Source organism: Trachurus japonicus, chromosome 17, assembly GCF_045865225.1.
Source record: "Trachurus japonicus isolate A0001 chromosome 17, Traja_1.0".
NCBI lineage: Eukaryota > Metazoa > Chordata > Actinopteri > Carangiformes > Carangidae > Trachurus > Trachurus japonicus.
Window position 1 is genome coordinate 7019195 of NC_140923.1, and position 25351 is coordinate 7044545.

The 25351-nt window shown below is 43.1% G+C and overlaps 1 protein-coding gene across 1 annotated transcript in view; it reads left to right on the forward strand.

Moving 5' to 3' along the window:
• The window catches only part of LOC146969945 (receptor-type tyrosine-protein phosphatase N2-like), a 261873-nt gene that overhangs the window by 234328 nt on the left and 2194 nt on the right, over nucleotides 1-25351 (forward strand). The window contains exons 17-22 of the mRNA XM_085805467.1: nucleotides 1161-1238; nucleotides 4680-4799; nucleotides 5709-5875; nucleotides 14212-14265; nucleotides 16800-16864; nucleotides 24838-24911. Coding sequence (XP_085661593.1) covers nucleotides 1161-1238; nucleotides 4680-4799; nucleotides 5709-5875; nucleotides 14212-14265; nucleotides 16800-16864; nucleotides 24838-24911 — 558 coding nt within the window. The remainder of the gene's footprint in view (nucleotides 1-1160; nucleotides 1239-4679; nucleotides 4800-5708; nucleotides 5876-14211; nucleotides 14266-16799; nucleotides 16865-24837; nucleotides 24912-25351) is intronic.

Genomic DNA, 25351 nt, shown 5'->3' on the forward strand with positions numbered 1-25351 from the left:
ATAATATCTCCATAATGCTTCCATGTCTCCATAATGTCCCCATAATATCTCCATAATGCTTCCATGTCTCCATAATGTCCCCATAATATCTCCATAATGTCCCCATGATATCTCCATAATGCTTCCGTTATGTATCCACGATGTCTCCATGATGTCTCCATGATGTCTCTATGATGTCGCCATGATGTCACCATGTCACCTTCTCTCGCTCTCTCTGAGCTCCTGTATGCTAAGTTCAATAGAAGTGCCTTCACCATTGTTTGGTATTCATAAAAGCCAACACACGACCATTAAAGACAATTTTCTGCGGGCGGAAAAGCCCCAGAAATCATCCTGTCTTCCTCCTGTAATTGCTTCCAGCTAAATTGGTCCTGCCAATTATTGCATTTACCGTACAATTTGCATGGTAATAGGCAGGGAGGAGGGGGCGTCACCCACTTCCTCGCAAATTCACCTCACGTTTGTCACTCTCGTCTTTTTTTTTCCTTTTTTTTCGCCATCCTCCTGTAATTTCCATTAAGTTGAGGAGGAAGTCTAATTTGCTGAAAACTCCTCACCTCCTTCAGTGACAAGCCTCCAGCTGTGAAGAGAAGCGACACGAAACACCATGTAAACTATTAACTTTTAGGGGAAATACGAACGAGCTGATGGAGAGACGTCATCAAAATAAAACAATTTATCACACGTATCGAGCGAAAATATTCTCCTCATTGCTGCTCGAAGGAAATCAATCATATTGATTCTGTTTTTACAAGGAGAGTTAAAAAGAAAAGGAGGCCGTTTAGTAAGGAGTTTAGTGTTGAGGACTCGCACGGACGTGTTGGACACTATTCATCATGACGGATGTTAGGTTTATAACAGGAGCATTACATCATCACTGTGTCATCACTGTGATACTACTTAGACGTCATTTCACTGCCTGTTATGGTGGAGGTTCTGTTTTACTGGATGTCATTGAACGTCTCGGCTGTATAACACCAATTTAACTGGGTCTCAGTATAAAGTCATAACTTACTCTGTCTTCTTGTCTTGAACTTCCTTGGTTTTTGTTGTGTGTTGCGTTCACTGACACGGTTGTTAGTTTTGATTATTTGTGAATCTGTTATTTGTGAAACAGGAAGTGACATCGCCTCCCTCTCCTCTTCTTCTCTGCTCCTCAGATGGATCACGATCCCAGGAACCCGGCCTACATCGCTACTCAAGGCCCTCTGCCCTCTACGGTGGCTGACTTCTGGCAGGTAAAAACACACACACACACACACACACACACACAATAAAAATCAATACGTTCTCTTCTCTTAAACAAGAGTTAGCCGATTTGTATTAGTGCAGCGACCCACATGGGAGAACGGCCTGTTCTGTGGCTGTCGTTGTTAATCTCTCTTTCACCATTATGCTCACTTCCCCACTATTACACACACACACACACACACACACACACACACACACACACACACACACACACACACACACACACACGCACACAGGAACCAGTTGACAATGAGACACATAGTTAATGCAGGAGACAGAAAACACTTTTCCCACTGTCACAAATATTGGATTGGATTTGAATCTGAGACCAAGAAATCGATGTGTTATTCTTGCTGGTCTTGTTGTATATATATACGTGTGTGTCTGTATCAAGGGGGGCAGTGTGTGTTTATGTGTGTGTGTGTGTTTGTAAGAAGGACAAGTCCCCTTGTTAAACAGCTTCTTGTCCCTGCAGCATTGTTACTGGTGAAGAATGAAAAGAGGGACGTTTCCTGCTCGTCCACTTGAGAGACGTCTTGTTTAAAATCTAATCAATTTGTCATAAATCGTCTTTTTTAAATTCTCTTTACACTGTTGATTCACAAAAACCACACACACACACACACACACACACACTTATTGGTCCCATATCAGCCTGTACTGTATCAAACCACAGTGATAACCATCGCCCTCTCTGTAACAGTGTTAGCATCTCACAAGCCATGAGCCATGTTTTCCTGTTTGTTTGGGGTTTTTTGTCGTTGTCGATGTCGATGCCCTGGGACAGCAGGCAAGTGGCATGGGCTGTTACCACGGTAACGTTGTCGTCTGCGGGCTCGGCCCTCGTGGTGGATTGGGCTCAGGTCGGTGACGCAGCAGCTCCTCTGCTCTCAGGCTTTAGACCAGACCTCCGGCTGTGAGACTAAACCAGCTTTACGGCGTCTTATCAGAAGCTTTAATCAGGAGCTGCCAAGGTTATTACACCGCGTACATCCCATCACATCACATCACACCGCACCGCAGCATCGCCGTAGGTGTGGATGCTGCGCAGGTGTCGTCCTCATCATCGATGTCGCCGTGGATACTGAAGCCACACGCTCCAAATACAACCAGCTTCCTGAGAGTGAGGGTCGGATATGAACAACTGCTGATAAAGAATAAAAAAACTTTACCATTGTTGGACACGTTACTTTTAAAAAGTTACTTTCCCCACAAAGTAGCTGAGTTACTACATTATAAAAGTAACTAATCACCAGGAAAAGCAACTATCGCGTTACTTTAAATTACTTGGACCCCCACCGCCCCTCTACACTACACTGCGTTGTTGTGTGTATGATACTTTAAAGGTCCAGTGTGTAAAATTAGGTGAAAACTGAGATATTCTCCTTCTTCTTTCCCTTGTTACTGAAAAAAGTAACATTATTTAGTTATAACGTTGTTATTCAATCACTGCACTTTATCGGCTACAGCAGCAACTTCCTGTTTGTAAGTCACACGTCACTGAACTGACCAATCAGAGAGGAGGTAAATCAAAGATGTTGATCCAGGAGATGCACAACCTGTAAAACATAATAAACACAAGTATGTAAATAGGCAACAGTAGGATGGATGGATGGGTGTTAATACAGCAGCAAAGAGCGAGAAGAGAAAAGAAGAGAAAAGAAAAGAGCTCCGTGTGCATTTCACTGTCTGCTAGATAAATAACGTTTAAGTTTAGAAAAGTTTCAACAGAAGGAAAGTGTCGCTCTCCCCCAGTCAGCTGAAGTGAATTAACACCGTTTCTCAAAAAAGTGCACGGTCACATCTTTAGATGCATGAGACCAATCAGTGGAAGCAGCGGGGGGGGAGAGGAGCAGTAATTCAACAGCCGCCTGCAATTAAGGTGTGTTAAATCTCGGTGGAGGCGCGGCGTCTCTCCGGCTGAGCGGCAGGTGCAGCCGTCCTGATTATCTAACTCCATGATGTGGCAGCGCTTTTTGTTTTATGGCTTCCATTAACGGCCGACTGTTGCCTCCCATCGCAGCCCAATGGATCTCCAGAGCTGCCCCCCCCCCCCCCTGCCTCCTTTACCCCCCCGGCTGTGTGAATACGACTGCCAGCAGGAAAAATACGAGCACACGCCCGGTTCCCGCTTGGGGAGGGGAGTTAGGAACAGACCTGAAGGCCGTTACTCTTCGCGCCACCACGCTGTCGACGACTCCGCTTGTTGTTTCTGTAGCAAAGTTTGAAAAACAGCGAATGTATCCATGAGTGTTTGGTTTTCAAACTTACATTTCATTTTGTCTCAGACACATCTCCACCCTCCAAAACACGTCAGATAATTTGCACAAAATGTATATAGCTTCTAGCTCTTTTCGGGCTGCACTTGAAAATAAGAATTTTGTTCTTAATTTGCTTGCCTGGGTAAATAAAGGTTAAATAAAAATTTAAATAAATAAAAACTAATTACAGATAGAGTTTCAAAGGGGCGGAAAATTTCCAGTAAATTTCCGGTAAATTTCCAGAAACTTTCCATGGGAAGTTAAGCAAGAAATCAAGTGCATATGGCCTCAATAGCCCTGCAGTAATGTGATTGAGGAATAGCATATAGATTTTCAAGTGTACTTGCATTGAATCTGGTTGTTTTAACCAAGATTATGCTACAATATATTTTCCCTAAGTATATTTAAGTTCCGTGTTAATTATTATTAGTTATTCCCCTATATTCCCATTAATGGGCTCCACTACTTCCTGAATTTAATGCAGCTCCTTTATTTCCTGTTTGCCATTATTGGACAAACTGATTAATCCAGGTGTGTCTGACCATTGTGACTACTCAGACACACCTGGATTAATCAGTTTGTCCAATAATGTAAGACAGGAAATAAAGGAGCTGCCTTAAGTTCAGGAAGTAGTGGAGCTGTGCATGGAGCCCATTCCCATATATTCCCATTAATTCCCATGGAAACTTTTCCAACTTTGAAAAATCCCAGAATTTTACAACCCTAATTCCAGACCAGTGTCCAGTGAGTGGGCAGATCATAGGAAGGGTGGACAGCTCCGTCTGAGATCCGGCTCCAAACATCTGACGTTTAATCAAACTTTGAAACTTCTTAAAGAACATGAAGTGGTCCACGGATCACTGTATGAAGCTATAAATGTGACTGTCACTGTCACTGAGCTTTAAGAGCAGCCTGAGAAAGCTGAAATAAAACACACTCCTCCTCCTCCTCCTCATTAAAGAAGCCGTTCACACTCCGTCTGCACAGAGCCGCGTTACCCAGAATCCACAAGTCAGAGACCTTCAGAGTGAGAGTGAGTCAGACGGAGAGGGTGACGCTGCTGCTGCTGCTGCTGCTCCAGGCGCCGAGCCAGAGACCAGAGAGTCCAGACCAGACGACGAGAGTGTGTGTCTGTCTCTGGACTGAGTGTGTGTTTTGTTGTTGCAGATGGTCTGGGAGAACGGCTGCGTGGTCATCGTCATGCTGACGCCTCTGGTGGAGAGCGGAGTGAAGCAGTGTTACCACTACTGGCCCGACGAGGGATCCAACCTCTACCACATCTACGAGGTAAAAACCCTGGGATCTGATTGGCTGTCACTGACCGGATTTGTCTGATCTGCATTCACAGGTGCATCTTAATAAATGAGAATATGACGGTGTAGCCTGTTAGAGTCACCATTAGGTTGAACTTATTCACAATGCTCACATGTTTTTGAGATGTTGAATTTCCGTTTTTCATTAAATGTAAGGCAGAAGCATCACAATTAAAAGAAATAAAGACGTGAAATCTTTCAGTCTGTGTGTAATGAATCTTATAAATAAAATAATATATGAGTTTCCCTAACCCTCGGCCCTTTCCATGATATTGTAGTTTATTGAGATGCACCTGCACCTGCTCATTGGTCAGTTTCAGGCCTATTGACTGTCAACATCTGGCTCCAACTGTGAAGAATAATAAATACAATGTATTAACTTGACTTCATCATTCTGAACAAGTCAGAACATAAACTAATTTATCCTAAAAGAGTTTAATAAAGTATGTTGTATTAAAGCTACGTCCTCAAAATCCTGCCTCAGTTGAAACAAGGAGATTCTGATGAGTTGGACTTTAGCTTTTCTTGATTGATGACATTTAATCGTTCATAATAGAAATAAACTTTTTGTATAGCACCTTTCAAAACACAGTTACAGAGTGCTTTACAGATCAAAAAATAACACCGTCATCAAAAACATTTAGAAAAACATTAAACCAAAAACCTGATCTGCTTTACGGAGTGAGATAAAACAGTCAGGATAAAGACATAAAACCATAATCAGCTGTATTGATAATAAAACAAATAGAATAAATGAAATAAAATCAAAATAAAAACAGTAAAGGTGGCAAACAACAGAGCTGCTATATGTCTGCTCTGTTCATGTCTGGTGTTGGTTTGGAGCTGATTTCACGACTGAACCACCACATGTTGTTACCTGCAGGTCAACCTGGTGTCCGAACACATCTGGTGCGACGACTTCCTGGTCCGGAGCTTCTACCTGAAGAACATGCAGACCAACGAGACGCGGACCGTCACCCAGTTCCACTTCCTGACCTGGCTCAACCAGAACGTCCCGGAGACCAGCCGGACGCTGCTCGACTTCCGCAGGTAGGGAGCTTCACCACAAACCTGGAGGAAACAAACACACGTTACAGTATGTTATATGTCGGCCATTCAACCACGTGTGGGTGAACGTGCGCGAGCAGGAAGATGCTGGTGCACATTTTCACAGAGTTTTTTTTTGAAGAACTTCTTCTCAAGTCTTTTTATTTGAAGAGTTTTCCTGGAACTCCGGTTTTTTATTTGAAGAACAGAAAGTGTGTTTAATGTAGATAGTGAAGTGAAGGTCTTCAGAGGGAAACACACTCTGGTCCAGAGCAGAGCTGAGGAACTCCGCTCTGTGTGATGATGATGTGTTGAAGGGGAAAGTCTCTCAAAGGGGCCGAGGCGGTTATCTGTAACTTTGTCTTTTCTCTGGGTGAACAAAGCCAGCGCACCTTTGTAAGAAAAATAAATAAAAAAGAAGATGTCTCATAGAACGACGCAAGGAGACGATCAAATTTTGTGTAACTGTATCTGTTGTGTTACTTTGCATCGTTTTAAATCGTCTCCATGTGAACTCACATAAACCCAACAGGTCCTAAAATGCATCACAGTCATCTAGTTGTTTGATGGTTTAGTTGTTCATGCACGTTTGTGTCTTTATTTATAAAAAAAAGAATAAGAAGTTGAAGGACGCTGAATAAAGTTGAAGGTTTTTTTGGGACTTTGACTTGTTTGTTTCCACCCCAGAGCCACACGGGGCTTTGTGCAGCTTCTGTGACTCACTCACAGGATAATAAACTTCAAACCTCTCACGTCTCCATCCAGGAGTTTAGACTCATGACCCTGAGACGCAGAGAGAGAGAGAGAGAATAAATAAATATATATATATCTGTATATCCTCAAACATCCCAGGCTTTTTCCAGTCGATAAGAGTGTAATTGAGGATGCATAGAGGGAACTCTGCCGGAGCGATTCTTTATCTGTGGCGCCTTTATAGCCGCCACCCCCACACCCCTCCTCCTCCTCCTCCTCCTCCTCCTTCTCCTCCTCCTCCTTCTCCTCCTCCAACCTCTTTTAAACCTGATATACTGTATTGCCTATTAGCGGGGAGCCGCCCCGGTCCTCCACCTCCTTTATCTTTCACTTCTTCTCTGACTCACTGTGGATTTTCTCGAGCGAGAGACCCCGACTCTACGTTTTTATATATACAAGCTCTGGAAAAAATTAAGAGACCACTTCAAAATGATCAGTTCCTCTGTGTTTGAGTAAAATGAACACTTTTGTTTCATTCTATAACCTACTGACAAAGTTTCTCCCAAATTGGAAATAAAAATGTTGTAATTTAGAGCATTTATTTGCAGAAAATGGCAACAGGTCAAAATAACAAAAAAATTCAGGTGTTTTCAGACCTTGTATAACTAACTACACTACTTTTTAAACTTAGGAAGAGTTTAGAAATCAAAATTGGTGGAAAAATCCCTATTTTTAATCGCAGCAGTGTTTTTTTTGGACACTGGAATCGATGGCTGCCACATGTAGAGATAAGGCTGATTTATTAAGAACATTTAGGAGTAGTGGTCTCTTTATTTTTTTCCAGAGCTATATATATATATACTGTATATAAATATATAAATATATATATTGGCCACGTCGCTGCCGAGCATCAATCCTGTGAGTTATCAGGAGAGAGGGTTTGTGGTCTGTTGCTTTTACTCACAGGGCACCGGGGTCGGAGCGCGACGGAGAAGAAAACACACAGGGAGATATTTTTCACTTTTATTACAGCGGATGTGAAGTTTTTGTAACAAACGACCCTGCCCCCCCCCACAACCCTCAACCCCCAACCCCCCAACCCCCCAACCCCCCAGCCACACCTTTTCTTTTTCTTTCTTTTTTGGTGCTTCCTTCTTTTCCACCTCGATGGTTTTCTGGACGGCGGCTGAAACACCTCCTCCTTCCTCTGTGTTGCTCGTGCCGGCATGTTTCTTTTTCTTTTCTTTTTTTTAATTTTTATTTTATTTATAACCTCACTCACAACTGACTGAGCCGACACATCGTTATAACCCCCCCTCCGCCCCCCCTCCCCCCTGTTTTACCAGCTAACTAGCGGTTGCCAGTGTCATTTTTGTGATGTTGCAGCTAGTAATATAAGCCCAGTTGCATAGTCACAAAAGTGATCATTGGAGACTGTGACTCTGCAACCAAAGGGGCCTCACAGACCCCCCCTCCTCCTTTCCTCCCCCTCTTCCTTCTCTTCTCCTCCCCCATCTCTCTATTTACCCTCCTTCCTTCCTTCTTTCCTTCCTTCCTCTCTCCCTTCTGTCTCTCTCCTCGCTGTGCCCGATGACCTGAGGTGACCTCTCGCCCCTTTTTTTGCTTGCTCATGGTTTGCTTGACTGCCTCCGATCTCCTCCCACCTCCTCCTCCTCCTCCCCTCTTTCTCTATTTCTTTGCCATGCCTCCTCCCCTCCTCTCCTCTCTCGGTCTTTTTTGTCTCTCTCTATCTTGTTGCTTCCTCTTCTTGATGCTCTCCCGTCTCTTTCTCTGTCTCACTTGATGAGTTCTGGCCGGTGGCCTGAGGATACGTCCTCCTCTTCCTCCTCCTCCTCCTCCTCCTCCTCCTCCTCCTCCTCTTCCTCCTCCTCCTCCTTCTCTCTGATTTAACTCCAGCGGTGGTTTAACGTGGAGCAGAAAGCAACGACCTGTGACCACCGAGCTTCTCTGCTGATCGTTAGTTTCAATCATCAGAATAAGCAGCCACATGCTGATGCAGTCGGTGCTCTACGGTGGCCCTGAGGGCTCAATACAATACAACACACTGCAACTTCAGAAAACACGACACATTTTCTCAGGTCACAGTGTGTTGACCTCTCAGGGCCACCATAGAGCAGGAATAAGCTGCAACACACACACACCTGTAGATTTTGATGTGTAAAACACCTGTTTCCGTTGTTTTCTCTGGTGTCATGCTGCTAACTGATCCATGACGCCTTCACTGACCTGTATTTTTTAGTATTCTTAAACAAATTGGCCCGTTGCCATAATCCCTATAGTCATAGCAGTAGGTTTGTTACCTTTAATTGTCGGTGCAAGCTATTTTTAGAACGGCGGAGCAGAGCTGTGAGCTGCTCAGAGCTACGCTACGGAGGCTCATGGGATTTCTTTGGTTTCCCTCATCAAACTCATCAAATACACAATCCAACAACTCCACAACGCTCTGGTGGACAAGTTGTGACCTGCACATTCACCACGCTATGAGATAATAACACAACGTTACCAGACAGAGTTGTTTTAGAGGCAAATACAGAGACTGCTTGATGAAAAACTGTCCCTGAAGGCAACGCGCATGAGCGGTTTTGCATGAATTTACCTCTAAAACAACTCTGTCTGGTAACGTTTTGTTAATTAAATGCAGCAAACCTATAGAGGGATTATCAGCCTACGTCACTGACGTTCTACTGCTCATGTCGCCTGCAGAAAGAGAGCAGCAAGAGCCGTGATCAGGTCTTTTTGTGCTGTTAGTTGCACTAATTGTTTTGATAAAAGTAACAAAACGCGCAAAATTTACAGAATAGCGTCAACTCGCACCCCTTTCAAGGCAAACGAGAGAGAAAATAGTACATTGGCGATTAATTTCGAGCAATATAACATGTTAGATACGTTGGTTTGAATGTTGATAAAGCTAGATATGCCCACAGGCACAGCTGGAAAACTGCAGCGAATGAGTTGTGAAATGTTTACTACGACAGTGACTGAAGACGAGGTCACTAATGGAAAGCTGACATTAATTAACGTTAAGCTATATTGTTTTAGATTACCGGTACATACTCAGCCATGCACGTAACGTTACAGTTACGTTATGCAGTTGTTCCAGACTTTAGACAGGTCCGTCCTCTTCCCTCGTCTCTGACCAGGTAGCACCTCAGTCCTCACAGACACTGAGTTTTGTAATCGTGAGTATTTTCCTGAACATTATTGTCTGTTAAATAGCTGTAGGTAACGTTAGGGAGGCACAGTGTTGTTTTTACCGATGACCGACGCCGTGCTGTGAGTGTCCGTGGTTTGTCCCGTGGCTGAGTTGCCGTGGCCGCGGTACAAACTCGATCCTCCGTCCTGACGCTTTTTTTTTTTCCTGCCGTTATAAAACTATAAAACCGTCTATGTATAAAACACACACTACATCAGTAGGTGATAAACTGTTGTAGTACGCTGACAACATCGCTAGCTAACACCGCTTTGACTACACTAGATCCATGGAGGTAACCATGACAACCGGTTCTTTCTGCAGTCAGGTTGCGCACGCATCCTGACTTGTTGGTAAACAGATAATCCCTCTATTGCTATGACTATAGGGATTATGGCAACGGGCCAATTTGCCAAATGTTGAACTATCCCTTTAACAACCAGCAGACTCTATAAACTCACTACTTCAGCTGTGTGACTTTATATATATATTGGTGACTGATCCCAATATATTGATCACATGCTGCAGATTCAGCAGAGACAGTCTCCAGGTGAAGAACATAAAGACATTTAACTGTGTTGAACAGCATTGAAATAGAAGAAGAAAGACTAAAAACACACAGAAATCCGTCTCATCGTGGACGTTTTCTGACTCTCTCTGCATCAGTTTATCCTTCCCTCCTCCTCCTCTCATCCTCTCCACCTCTGTCTTCTTCTCTTTTGTCTCCATCTCTCTCTCTCTCTCTCAGTCAGGCTTGAGTCTCTCTTACGGGGCGTTTCCTTTGAATCCCACTCCACACACACTCCCCCACTCTCTCTCTTCCCGTCTCCCACCACCGACCTCCCTCCTCCTCCCCGCCTGTTGGTGATACTCTGACGGCTGTTTCCATGGTAACATCACTTTTTGATTGTCTGCAGTGAGCTCTGACTTTTCAGTTTTGATTTTTGGAGGGTGGAGCAGGAGAAACGTGTCGGACAGGAAACACCGTTTTAAAACCCTGAGGTTCACTTATGATTATATTTCTCTGTTTCTCTGTTTGGTGTGAGTTTTATATCAGAAGTTAAAGAATCAGCTGCATTTATAAAAAGGTTTAAATGTGTTTCAACTGGACAGGGAGAAAAGGCATATACCGTATTTCCTCTAATAGAGGCCGAGGCCTTTATTTACTTTAGCTGCCCAGGGGAACCGGCCTGTATTGGAGACCGGCTTATATTTGAGAGAGGCTATTATTTCTTCCTCTGTTTCATGCTGGTGCTCAAATTTGACAGTTACCGTGCTCAGTTTTCATTCTGCCTACAATTAATTATATTTTTTTACACATTACTGTAGCAGGTACCGCAACAGCAGCGATCAGCTGGACAGGATTAGGCTAATAAACGCTGGAGCACAAGTGACCAGTTTTGTCACAGATCGGGTAGCGTCGCAAATCGGGTAGTGACACGCCATGCTGCTAAAGCTCTCTTCGGTCGAGTTGTCAGTGACTGTTTCCTTGAAGCGTGGGTTCATGTGGCACTTCAGATCTAGCTACTGCCATCTGCTGGCACTTGTGGGTTACTGCATCCGTGTTTGGCCGCCTGAGACCAGTGCATCCACAGTGACTGAAATTCAGGTTTTTTCTGTTTGTTTGTTTTTTTCCCATTGACCCGGCCTGTATTTGGGGCCGGCCTTTATTTGTTCGTGTAAACCACGCCCCCGGCCATTATAACAGACCCGGCTATTAAATAGATACCGGCTACTATTAGAGGAAATACGGTAAGTAAAATAAAATCTAAATCAAAGGACGATCGAGTATTTGTACTTTACTGAATCAAACGCTATGGAAAAGAGACGGGTTGAAAATATTATTGGAGGGTGAAGAACGAACTGATTTCCACGGTTTTGGACCAGCAGCTGAAAAGGCTTCGTCTCCTCTGGTTTTTAACTTTGTATGTTGGATGGAAAGGAGGATCTGAGGGGACGAGTTCAGAGATCTAATCTGGTGCTGGTCCATGAAGCGCTCTGAAAACAGAAGTCTCTTAAAATCAGTCCTGGGACCAGTAATACTTCTTTTTGCTGCGTTGTTATGTTATTGGGAGGAGATGAAGGCTTTGATGGACGGCAATGATTAGAGTTAACAATGGAGCTTAGATGGAAAAAGACTGAACTGAGTTGATTTGATTATCGAACTTAAAGGGACTACGAGGAGTTTCAGAAAGCGGAAGTGTTTTCACACTACATTTCCCATGAGCCTCCGCGCGCACGGTGAAAATCTTGGACCGGCGCAAGACGGACGAAAAAGCGAAAACATTTGCCAAGAATGTTTTTATTCATCAAGAACGAAAGTCGGAGGTTCGAAGATGATCGGATACCGTTGTAGCTCCGACCAGAAAACGACGCCGACTGGCGATCAGGAAACTGAAACCAGGAAATGCCGGGCGAGTCGACCACTAAATAATAATATCAAAATAATGATAAAGACAAAACGATATACGTATTTATGGAAAATGAACCCATTAACAAGTGGTAACGTAGATTCATCCACATTAATATGAGACTCTTTTATAACCAAATACAAACTCCACGTTGTCCCTTTAAAAACCAAACGAGTCAACGACGAGACCGAGATGAACCGAACCTGCAGAGATGTAGGGTTTGTGCAGAAGCTGATGATGATGATGATGATGATGATGATGATGATGATGATGATGATGATGATGATGATGATGATGATGATGATGATGGAGGTCACAGAATCCACTGTAAATATAAATGACCTTTAAGAACAGAGAAGCTTCAGCTCTGCAGGTCCGGAGGTTTCTCTCTTTGACTGACTGATGCATTATGGATCTCACACACACACACACACATACAGTACTCACACACACATATATACACACACACACTCACATGCACACACAGCATGTTTTTACATAATCTGCTCCTGCTGAATATTGTAATGTGGAGTCGTCAGCGTGCAGCCGCGGCTCCAGCGGCCGCTCTGCATCCTGATGAACAATATGTGAAGTTTCCTCCACTGTATTTTTCAGAGTTGTGGTTTTTTTCAGCACACGGTTGGACACTTTTATTTTTTTCATGCATGTATGTGAAGCAGCACAGAAATACCACTCCTGTGTTGTAGGAGGAAAGGTTTGAGTGGAGAGGAGGAGAGAGAGGACGTGAGCGTCTTGATGGAGGAACAGAGTTTCCACCAGTGACGGCTGGCTGTGTGTAGCTGTTGAAGGTGTTACGTGGGTGGAAGTGACATTTTAATAAATAATAATTGTGAGCGGCTGAGAAAATCTGCTGGGCTTTTGCTTTCTTTTTTTTTTGGGAGGGAAGTGGGTGTTGAATGTAAAACGTTCCCATTATTTTAGTTTCTGCAGAGAAGCAGCATCGAGTCTGAGCTTCTTTAACATGATGATGATGTGTTAAATCTAGTCAGAATAAAAAGGTTCATTTTTCAGAGTTCATCCAGCTCCAAGATCTCACTGGTTGTTTCAAAACTGATGAATCTGTGACGAGCTCCGTCCATTTTACAGTTTTCAAATGTGTGGTCACATCTTTTCTCTGTCTTTATTGATCATCTGACTTATTCTCTCTCCTAAACTTAAACACAGGAAGACACTGTGTCTCTTGAATCTTGTTTCGCAAACACTGACTGAGTTTTTACTGACAAATATCATTGGTAACCCTTTAATTTATTTTACAGGCTGCTGAATACGTTATAATAATATAATAACAAGTAATTGCATCATAATGTCTAGAAATAGCCTACGTAGATATAACGGTCAGTTACAACGACGTGGTGGAGAAAAATTCTGGCCTTTCCCAAAAAATTCAAAGCATGAAAAGCATGAGTGATGTTTTACCTTTATGGAAAACATGACATTACTATGAAATTGACCTTTATTTCTAGTCTTACTACACAATAACTTGTTATTTCTTGGCTATTTCTTGACATTAAGACATAGGACATAAGACTTTTTATTGGTCCCACATCTCGGAAATTGGAAGTAAGGAATACAAATATAAAGGATTTATGTACAAAAAATATATATTTATGTAAAAAAAACAAAGATATGTACTGTTATTGTACAAAAATATTATTTAAATAGCTAATATTATAATATTACTACGCAATTAATTGATATTTCTTGGCTGTTTCTAGACATTATCACATAACTAGTGGCCTGTAAATGAAAGGGTTACCATGTCATCTTTAATTGACTGTAAACCTGATGGTAAGTTGTACGGGACAAATTTCTGGAGCTGTATCACAGTGTGACGATCTCCTTCACTCCTCAGTCACATTCTGTCTGTTTGTTTCCCATAATAATAATAATACTACTACTAATAATAATAATATAAAGTAAATGACCAGAGCTGTGTGTGGTTGTTGAACCTGTGTCGTGTGACGTCGACACTCATTGGTTCTTTCTGTTCTGTTTCTTTACAGGAAAGTTAACAAGTGCTACCGGGGACGCTCGTGTCCTATCATAGTCCACTGCAGGCAAGTACAACAACCACAACAACCACAACAACCAACACTCAGATTCATCATGTCCGCATGGCATTTATGGTTTTATTAATGTTGTTAATTTGCAAACTGGAGTCGGTCCAGTTTCACAGGTCGTCACGACAAAAACCCTTTAAAATGAGAAATGAGTCGACGAGCTGTGATTTAATTTGACAAACTGTCCGCGGAGGACGGCAACTTTTAATTGGAGGCTCCTCAAAGTTTCACAGTGTGACAGTCGGAGCCGCTGGCTGAGAGAGAGACAGAGAGGGACAGAGAGAGAGAGAGAGAGAGGGGTAGGCAGTGATGCAGCTGTTGCATTTGCATACGTGGGTGTGTGTGTGCGATCACATCTGCACACCCCCACTACCTGAGGAAATAACTCAGACCAGTGAGACGTAATTAAATCTGTATTTAACAGAAAAATCTGCCACAGTTTTTCTTTTTTTGTGCAGAAACATCCGGCTGTGATTGGATTAGAGAGAGAGAGAGAGAGATTCAGCCTCCATGACAGATTGCCGTTGTGTCTGTCTGCTCACTCCTCCACTCAGTGATCTATTATTTAATATGGTGTAATGGTTCTTCCAGGACGATGGACCTACATTTCTCTGATAAATTGCCAGTGAGCAGCAGCAGCAGCAGGTTTCAGGTTTCCCAAATGTTTCCACGCCAGAGCTCCTGAATAACATCAGCTTCCCCCTCTGCAAACCCAGAAAGGGCTAGACGACACAAGTTCACTTCTTTCTGCCTCCTTTCATTCAGGAGTTGCATTATTGCTATTATTTTTAAGTTGTTTTGTTTTGTTTTTTCAATGAATGAAACAAATAAATCAACTAAACTAGCCCCTAAGTACTTTAATTGCAGTAGAAGACTCTCTGCACTCCTCCCATTAGCAACGCCAACCCATAGCCCTGCCCAGAGATTTACAACATACAGTGTTGTGAATGGACCCAAAAAAACTGCCTATTTTTGCTTTTTTTTCAGGTAAAACCTCTTTTAGGCCGCGAAAATAGGCTGTTTCTTTGGTTCTGTTCACAACAATGTATGTTGTAAATCTCTGGGCAGGGCTATGGGCTGGCGTTGCTAATGGGAGGAGTGCAGAGAGTCTTCTACTGCAATTAAAGTACTTAGGGGCTATTTGTAGATCATACAACCCCACTTTTAAAAAAATGCTACTATCCCTTTAACGTCCACGCCAACGTAAACAGTGGCGGATGGAGGCATATGGATGGAAAGCTGTCGCTTGCCCTCTCTGCTTTTTCTCATGGAGAAAACTGATAAAAACCAAAGTTTGATCTTTTGCTTGTAAAGAAACAGGTTGAAACAGGAAGTAGACTCGTCACTTCTGCTTTGTTGACACCTGATGCATTTTATTTTGAAAAGTCATGATAGTCTGGACCATCAGAGACAGAGACCTGGCGGCGCTCAGCCTCAACTATAATCAGATGGGATCATTAAACACGTAGTCGCTGGCAGCCGTTGTCAAGTTAAACTCTGCATTCGCTCCTCGATATCGATTTAAAAACAACAGTTTAGAGAAGAATAAAACATGAGTGATGAGTAAAAACTAATCAGGGCGAGTCAGACCACGACAGGAAGTGAAACAAGAGAGAGAGAGGATGGGTCCTTCAAAATAAAAGCCTGAATGAGTGCCATAAAGAAAGAGAGGAGCAGAGCAGAGTGTGACGTCGTCCTCTTCTCTCTCATGTTGAACAGAGTGAGAGGAGGCAGCAACATCTTGACATGTTTACTCACACACACACTCACAAGTACACACACACACTTGTACACACACACATGCATATCTTTGATGGTCTTGTAATGATCCTGATGAGGTGCAGCGATACGACAGATCTCATCGCATCATGATGAACCTGCACACACACACACACAGCTGTATAATTCATCACACCCGGTGGCAGTAATTCAGCTGTGTGTGTGTGTGTGTGTGTGTGTGTGTGTGTGTGTGTGTGTAAAATAACCAGGGCCCAACTGAAAATGAAATATTCACCAAGTATGGACGCAAGCCAGAACACACACACACACACACACACACACTAACCAACACACTGATCAGGGTGAAGACATCAATTTTCAACACTTGAATTAAATCTAGGATTCAAAACATCCTCTCTCTCCATTCCTCTTCCATTCATACCAGTCAGAGTGATTGACACGGAGTGATAGCCTACGCTGTGATAAGGCTTTAGAATAGTAGCAACCAATCCGAACCAATCCAAACCAATCCAACCAGTTAACAACCAATCAGATCGCCGGATTTCACCTTTCTGTTTTTATAAATATATTGATAATATTATGACATCATAACTGCATTTTTATTATAATATAATATAAAAAATGTATCAACATGAAATAAGTAGAATAGTAAAAACGTTGCTGTGTAAAATTATGATCAAACTGATGATAAGAAATAAGAAATATATGAAATGAAAAGTATTTAATCAGATCTCTCTCTCTCTCTCTCTCTCTCTCCACTCTGTCTCTGTGTCTCTCGCCCACCTGTGCAGTGACGGTGCTGGGCGGTCTGGGACGTACGTCCTCATCGACATGGTCCTCAACAAGATGGCTAAAGGTGGGTGTCGCTTTGGTTTTTTGTCTACTGTGTGTGTGTGTGTGTGTGTGTGTGTGTGTGAGAAGGATAGAAGTTACCACGGCAACCACGCCAATGCCATTTCTAAAAAACATAAAGCTTATAAAAAATGTTGTTTATTATAAGTGGACAGTGAGTTCAAGGTCCAGTTGACACTTTTTTCGATCAACACAAAACAAACTCCGTCACAGAGGAAACAAGCTTCTTGACTTAATTTACCCTCCAGATAATTAACGAGTGTTTCGTTTAAGCAGAAGTAAGCGATCCGGTGGTTTTGGCTAACTTCCTGTCAGCAGATGGAGTTAGCAGTCCCCGCCCTCGTCCCTACGTCACCACATTCACGCGCATCCCTTGGTTGCACACACAGAGAGGACCGCCCCTTTATGCCGTTCTCTCTCCTCATTGGATAAAGGTTGTAGGATACAAGGAAAGTTTTCTCCTCGGCTTACAGCAGAGCAGAGTGACTGACAGACCCGTGTTTCAGACCAAACACTCTATGTAAGTGATTGCCGTCAGAAGATATAACTATTTAAGACTTATATTAACACAAACATTCCGCTTACTTCTGCTTTAATACCTGCGCAGAAACTCCAAAAGTTAAATCTAAAGAAACATGGTCGACGTGCGACTCCGTCAGTTTCTACTTCTTTTTATTATTTTTTTAAGTCTCCACAAAGTGTTGTGAATCAAAGCGGAGTGGTGGATGTTCAGACTTTGTGTGGAGTGTCATCAGGACTCAGTGTCTCGGGGCCTCGGAGCTCGTTGTGAGTGTCTGATAATTACTGTAATTAGTGTTGTGGTAATTACGGAGGGGACCGAACGCTTCGCGGGGCCCCGGCAGTTTGTGACACAGCGTCAGATGAAGTGCTACTTCCTGTCGTTCTGTCTGATTATGTTTCCTTATATGGGCGTAAAAGGAGGAAGTAGAGTGAGACACAACAGACTCTCGGTTGTTCAGGTTGTTTGAGGTTTAGACTTGAGCCTCTTTGCTCTTGTGACATCACACCAGCCAGGAGCCAATCAGCTGCTGGGACACAACTCAGTCTGAATCACCGGTGATGATTAATGTTTTTGTAAATATCAATAAAAAACGTGTGCTTACCTTTAAAAACTGCTCACTCCCTATTCCTGTATTCTTACTTTACTCTTAGCGTGTTTATGTCCTTTAGTTTTCTTTATTTCCTGCTTTCCTCCTTATTTGTGCCCTAAACTCACTGGTTGCTTCATTGTGTAACCTGATGATTGATGTCTGTCAGTCGCTTTTTACCCCCCCCCCCTCTTTTTTTTCTTGTATTAAAATGCATCAATAAACAGACGATTTATGAGTGACTCCAAAGAGAAATAAAACACAGAGCAAGAGCAAAAAAATTGATATGGCTCAGTTTATTTACAGATTTGATTGACAGAGGAGCTCCCTGATCCAATCAAATATGTACTAGTTCCCAATCGGCGAGTTAAATTAAGCCCCGCCCCCAACTTTGCATTAAAGGGGACATATTATGGAAACATCACTTTTTGAAGGCTCTTTAACATACATTTAGGTGTTTGTTTTGCCTTCCGACCCCCAAAATGTGAGAATTGACAAGAAAAAACAGTAATTTTCAGGCTCCTGAGGTTGAAATCCATGTGGTTTTACAAGCTGTTCCCTCAGTTGTCTGACAATGATGTCATTAGTTTTCGAATTTGCATAATCCCACCCCTATCTGATACCTGTAGAAGGGGGCGGGGCAAGCAGTGGTTCATTTGCATTTAAAGGGACAGGCACTGAAACCAGCCGTTCTGAACAGGGCTGTTTAGAGAGGATGAAAAGAGCTGAGATGTTTGATCCTTGGGGGATTTTGACCGAAGTATGTCATAGACATGTCTTTAAGACACCTGGGAACTATTTTAATCTGTGAAAAAGGGACTGAATGTCTCCTTTAAAATGTACTGCTGCCTATATGACATTTATACCAGGGCTGTTCCTGTTATAAGAATGAGCTTCTGTCATTGGTCTAAGTTTCAGTATCTGTTGGTCAGGTTGTACAGGTGTTAAAAAGACAGATGTTGGCAGATGTGAGGCCTCGAAGCTCTTTAGTTTTATCAGTTTATCTTTTTCACTTAACAGACTCTCTCTCCACATCAACACACTCGTATTGAATCTGACAGGATCGTTATTATTTTTCCATCGACATCACTATAATGTTGTCAATGTGATTGTTGTCGGTTGTAATAATTGTTCAGTGGAAATCTGACTCACTCCGTTAACATATATAATATATAATGAATAGAAGACTGGAGCGCAGTGAAGTCAAAATGTTTCCAAAAATCTGGATTTGTGCATAAAATAAAAATAGAAAGCGACATCCCAACACGGCAGCTCACACAGATTATGTGTGTGCGTGTGTGTGTGCATATCTTTTTGTTTCTTTTTAAGTGTGTGTGTGAAGTGTCCCATGGTGGTGGTGCTGCTGTAGCAGAACGAGCTCCTGGGTCTTTAATTCCAGATCAAAGGGTCAGTCGGGCATCGGGGGCCTTTTCCCAGGCCGTCACACTGAGCTCAGGGGCCCCGGGGCCTCAGCTCGGCCCCCCCGAGTCTCAAATATACTTTGAAACAGAAAAAAAATCTCTTCCACGTCGTTTTATTCCATCTTCTTCACTGAGCCTCTAATCTCCATCCAGCTCGTTTAAAAAAAAAGATGAATCCGTGAGTCAGGAACAGAAATGAGACTGAGACGCAGCAGGAGGCAACTGGACAGAGACGTCACAACAACACTCAGTCTGTCGTCCACAGAGAAGAACCGCAGAGACGACACCTTGTTGTTGTGTTTCTGATTCGTTCAACCAGCTCCATTTAATATAATGAAGGACAGTGATCAGATATTGATCTGACAGTGAGCTGCTGTGTTGATATTATAATAATAATAATGGATTCCATTTATATAGCGCTTTTCTATTGTTACCCAATACCTAAAGCGCGTACAGCAACCATTATTCATTCATCCCACATTCACACCAGTGGTGGTAAACTACGTGTGTAGCTACGTCTGCCCTGCATGGCTGCCAGTGTGCGCCAAGCGGCCCCTCCGACCACCACCATGGTCATTCATACACATTAGTAAAAAACAAAGAAAAACACGCACTCTCCAACAAAACTCTCAGGAACAAACTAAAGAGGTGCACGGCCAAAAGATAAACTTAAAGAAACAGAAGAAAGGCCAGCAGCACTCGTGTCCTTCTCATTGTCCTTTATTACATACTGCGTTGGCGCTTAACATGCACAGACCGGTTTCGACAATGTTTTCCTCAGTGTTCCTCATTCATACCACATTCACACGAGGCAAGGTAAATAGTAAAGTTGGTAAGAAGACGACAGTGGAACAGCAGGTGTTGAACACGTGAGGGATAATTAACGAGTAGTTGTGTTAAACAGATTTAAGACACGACGAGGAGGTGAAGAACCGCCCGTCGCAAAGCAAAACTTTGGAATATAATTGTTGCATCTGTCGCATATTCGCGTCGCCGCCGGTTTGAGCGGTTTTGATGCAAAATATTCAGCGCTGAATATTTTGCATCAAAACCAATTTCGTTACGTCCCCGGTGTGAAAAGGTCTTAAGAATCTCCTCCGACGTGAACCTTGATGTCGACCAATAGGACGACAGAGCTCTGACGCATTGTTTACACACAGTGAACAGCCTCGCGTCACCAGGCTCTTCAGAGAGGAGAAGAGCCTGGTGTCTGTTAAATCTGAATTTCGTCTGCATTCTGGTTCCCGTCTTCTAGCGGATCCGGTAATCACCAAATTCACCAAAGTAAAAGTGTTCACCAACATGAAACTTATAAAATAGACATTACCTTGAAATACAATAAAAGCAAAAGGTTAACTTAATGGCTCGGGGACTTTTTTGTAAATTATATTCCTTAAAGCAGAAGTAAGCGATCCGGTCGTTTTGGGTAATGCTGCGTTCCAGGCAGGCTTTTGAAACCGTAAATTACAGCTTCAAGTCACGACTTACGACTTTGTAGCGTCCAGCGTTCCAGGCAACCCACTCGTGTTTTTCCGACCTGTTTTACCTGTGAAAGTCACTATAACGGCCACTTGTAACTTCCGACCCGTGAACTCGTACCAGATCGAACTGGTACGACTTCACAGGTCGGAAAAACACGAGTTACGGGCTGCCTTGAACGCACCATAACTTCTTGTCAGCCGATGGAGTTAGCAGCCCCCGCCCTCGTCATGGATCTATTGGTCCTCGTCCCTACGTCACCACATTCAGGCGCATCCCTTGGCTGCACACACAGCCCTTCATGCCGTTCTCTCTCCTCATTGGATAAAACTTGTAGGATACAAGAAAAGTTTTCTCCTGGGCTCAGAGCAGAGCAGAGTGACTGACAGACCCGTGTTTCAGTCCAAACACTCTATATAAGTGATTGCTGTCGGAAGATATAACTATTTAAGACTTATATTAACACAAAAATATCGCTTACTTCTGCTTTAAATTGAAGAGTTTCGCCGCATTTTATTAGCTTGGTGCTTTTATTTCGACAGAAAGGCCTGTTTCTCTCTGGCCCTGGATCCGGTTGCTCACCAAAACAGCGAGTCAACGGCCCCAGACTACACAGTGAAGCTACGTTAGCTCACTTCATGTACGCAGTGTAGGTGAATGGTTTTCACTGTTAGTTCTACGTGAAACAAGAGAGGATGCGGGTCCTTCAAAATAAAAGCCTACATACGTCAATTTCCTCCTTTTCTTTTTCCTATCTGAGCTAAGGACCGCTAGCATCACACACGGAGCTACAGTCGCCATGATTGACAGTTTGTTGTCACGCCGACCCGACGGCCTAATGAACTCGCGCAGGGTCGTGGTCAGTGATTGGTCGGGGTTGTACAGCGATGCTGCCAGTCTCCTGACCGACACACCACACTGTGGTCGTTCAATCCAACATGGAGACCGGTCGTCGAGGACAAAACCATCTGTCAGAGCTGAAACGTAAAAGTCGTCTCCACAAAATCTGCTGCAGAGAGAAAGGACGATGTTTCCCTCCACTACATCTCTGCTCTCACTCCTCCACCCTGATCAAAGACCCCCCTCCTCCTCTTCTTCTTCCTCCTCCTCCTCCTCCTCCTCCACTCTGTCTCTCCTCAGCAGTGGGCTGTAGCTGTAGACTCGTGGTGTTGCAGGGTTGAGGAAGGTATTGCTGCTCTGGTTCTCACGTTTTCTTCTTGTTTTTTTTTTCTTCTTTCCTAAAGACCCCCCACCTCCTCTTCCTCCTCCTCCTCCCTCTCCCTCCTCTCTCTCATGTCACCCCCACCTCTCTCTCTCTCTCTCTCCACCTCCCATCTCTTCATCTTAAGATCTGAATGAAACCCATCGAGTGCCGGAGCTTTTCACCATCTCTGTTTTTTCTTTCTTTCCTCTCCGTCCAGCTGCTGAGCTCGGCCCTCAGCTTCAGCTTTCACCAACTCCTCAAGGGCCTTGCCTTTCTTTTTTCATCTCTCTCTCCTCCTCCTCCTCCTCCTCCTCCTCACTCCGTCCTCCTCCTGACCCTCCACCCTGAAGCTGTTTTTTTTCTTCCTACCGTCTCCTTTAAGGGAGAGTTTCACGTTTTTTTTTTCTAATGTCGTCCATTTTGAGGTTTATCAGAACCTGCACAATAGCCCTCAGCTTGTTAAGCCCCCCCCCCCACTCCCACCCCACCCTCTCAAAAAAAAAAAACACTAAAGCAGTGAGTGTGTTGCAGCCTTTCTGACGAGACGGGAGCTTATTGTGTTGTGAAAAGAAAAAAAGCAAAAAAAAAAAAAGCTCACAAAACCTGTGAAACAGAAAGAGAGGACGGAGAATGAGCCGTTGGTTTCCCTCCTTCGTGCCGGAGCGAAGCAGCAGCAGCAGCGTTATTATGTGTCACAACAAGAAGAAAGTAAAGAGGATTCTTGCGCTTTTTGTTTCCTCAGACTTTGGTAGAAGACGAAGAAGAGGAGGAGGAGGAGGAGGAAAAGAAAACCATTAGAGACACAATAAATTAAATGTGTTTCTTTCTTCCTCTTGTTCTTTGTGAGTTTAATTGTTGCCCCTGTCTCGTTTCTCTGTTTCCTTTAGACGTCTTCGTCCTCGTCTTCTTCCCGCTCAACTTCTTTTTTATAAAAAACATTTTTTATAAGCCTCTGTGTTCTCAAATCATCTCTTCCTCTTTCTTGTTCCTGTCTGTGTGAGGGGCTGCAGCTGTTCGCTCTGCTGCTCCTATGACACGGTGAAGTGACGGTGCAGGTGCTCAGTGTGACGCCCACGGCTTAAAGAGCAGCTATGCAAGAGTTTCACCTTAATTAAACAGCTTCAGAGGAACTGTGACGGTTAAATGAGAACGGAGGCTCTCTGCCTTATAGGAAAAGTTAATATTGGCCCATTGCCATAATCCCTATAGTCATAGCAGTAGGTTTGTTACCTTTAAATTGTCGGTGCAAGCTATTTTTAGAACGGCGGAGCAGAGCCACGAGCTGTTCAGAGCTACGCTACGGAGGCTCATGGGATTTCTTGGTTTCCCTCATCAAACTCATCAAATACACAATCTAACAACTCCACAACGCTCTGGTGGATATTGTGCTTAGATGGAATTGTTGAAACTGTTGCATAAAAGCAATATCACATATCGATTAAAGCAGAAGTAAGTGATATATTTGTGTTAATATAAGTCTTAAATAGTTATATCTTCCGACAGCAATCACTTACATAGAGTGTTTGGTCTGAAACACGGGTCTGTCAGTCACTCTGCTCTGCTCTGAGCCGAAGAGAAAACATTTATCGTATCCTACGAGGACTGTTATGGTGCGTTCAAGGAAACTCGTATTTTTCCGACCGTGAAGTCGTACCAGTTCGATCTGGTACGAGTTCACCGGTCGGAAGTTATGAGTGGCCGTTATAGTGACTTTCACCGGTAAAACAGGTCGGAAAAACACGAGTGGGTTGCCTGGAACGCTACAAAGTCGTAAGTTGTGACTTGAAGCTGTAATTTACGATTTCAAAAGCCTGCCTGGAACGCAGCATTAGCGAAAACGACCGGACCACTTACTTCTGCTTTAAGTAACAAAATTAAAAGTGCCTCTTTATTAAAAACATAGTGCAGTTAAACATGCTGCCTAAGGAAATTCTAAGGAAATGGAGGCCGACAGCCAGCAGATTTTTTTTTCTTAAATCGATTTTGGGACATTTTATATAGATTCTGAATCGTATTAAATGAGAATTACGATTCTTACGTGAATCGATTATTTTGGCACACCCCTACTAAACTCTCAGTGGTACTGGTTATAAAACACACATGCAGACTCACAGGTCAGGTGTCAGGTTTGGTTAAAGATTTAGAGAATAAATAAATACCATAATACTTTCATAATCTACCATCCTGATCTAACGGCAGCGTGTCTCAGTGTGGAGTAATCTCAGCAGAGGTCGTTGAGCCTCTCCGCCGTCGGCTGTGGGGCACGGTGCCAGTCTGGCACACGGACTGGGACCACGCCAACACACACACACACACAGGCGTGTCAGACTTTGGCAGAGGCTGATAGAGCCGCGAGGGGCGACGACGTCCATGAGCTCAAAAGCTACAGGACGAGCGTCAAAGAGCGACAAGGGGCTTTGAGATCAGCTCGGTTTCTTTTTCAGAGAAACACGGCTCTGTGATTTCCTCTTTTCACTCTGTCTTTTCTTTTTTCTTTTTTTTTTTTCATCCTGACAACAAAACACCACCACCTCGCTGTTAGTAGAGTGTGTGTGTATGAGTGTGTGTGTGTGTGTGTGAGTGTGTACTTGTTTATTTGTGCAAAGCGGGCGGATGTAATCGCCTTCAGCTTCTGTAAAGGGAGTGGGTATAAAACAGCAGATTGACAGATGTTGGCTGGATTAACTCTGTGGCTCTTTGAACACTGTCCAGAAACATTTTAAATGTGTGTGTCCTTAAATGTGTGTGTGTTTGTGTGTGATAGGTGCCAAGGAGATTGATATCGCAGCAACTCTGGAGCACCTGCGAGACCAGAGGCCGGGAATGGTCCAGACCAAGGTAACACACACACACACACCTGAGTCCTGGAAGATACAAACTTATTTTAACAATCCATTTTAAATATTTTCATTTTAAATATTTTTCCTACACGTTATTATGTTTGGTTTGTACGACGGAGTATCAGGGCCACATTGACAAATAAAATAATCACAAACTTTGAGAATAAAGTTGCAAATTTACAACTTTATTCTTGTAAATTTATGAATTTATTTTCGTAAATTTACGACTTTATTCTCGTAATGTTATGACTTTTTTCTCATAGGAAATGTACGACTTTATTCTCGTAAATCTACGACTTTATTCTCGTAATGTTATGACTTTTTTCTCATAGGAAATGTACAACTTTATTCTCGTAAATTTATGACTTAATTCTCGTAATGTTATGACTTTTTTCTCATAGGAAATCTACGACTTTATTCTCGTTAATTTATGACTTT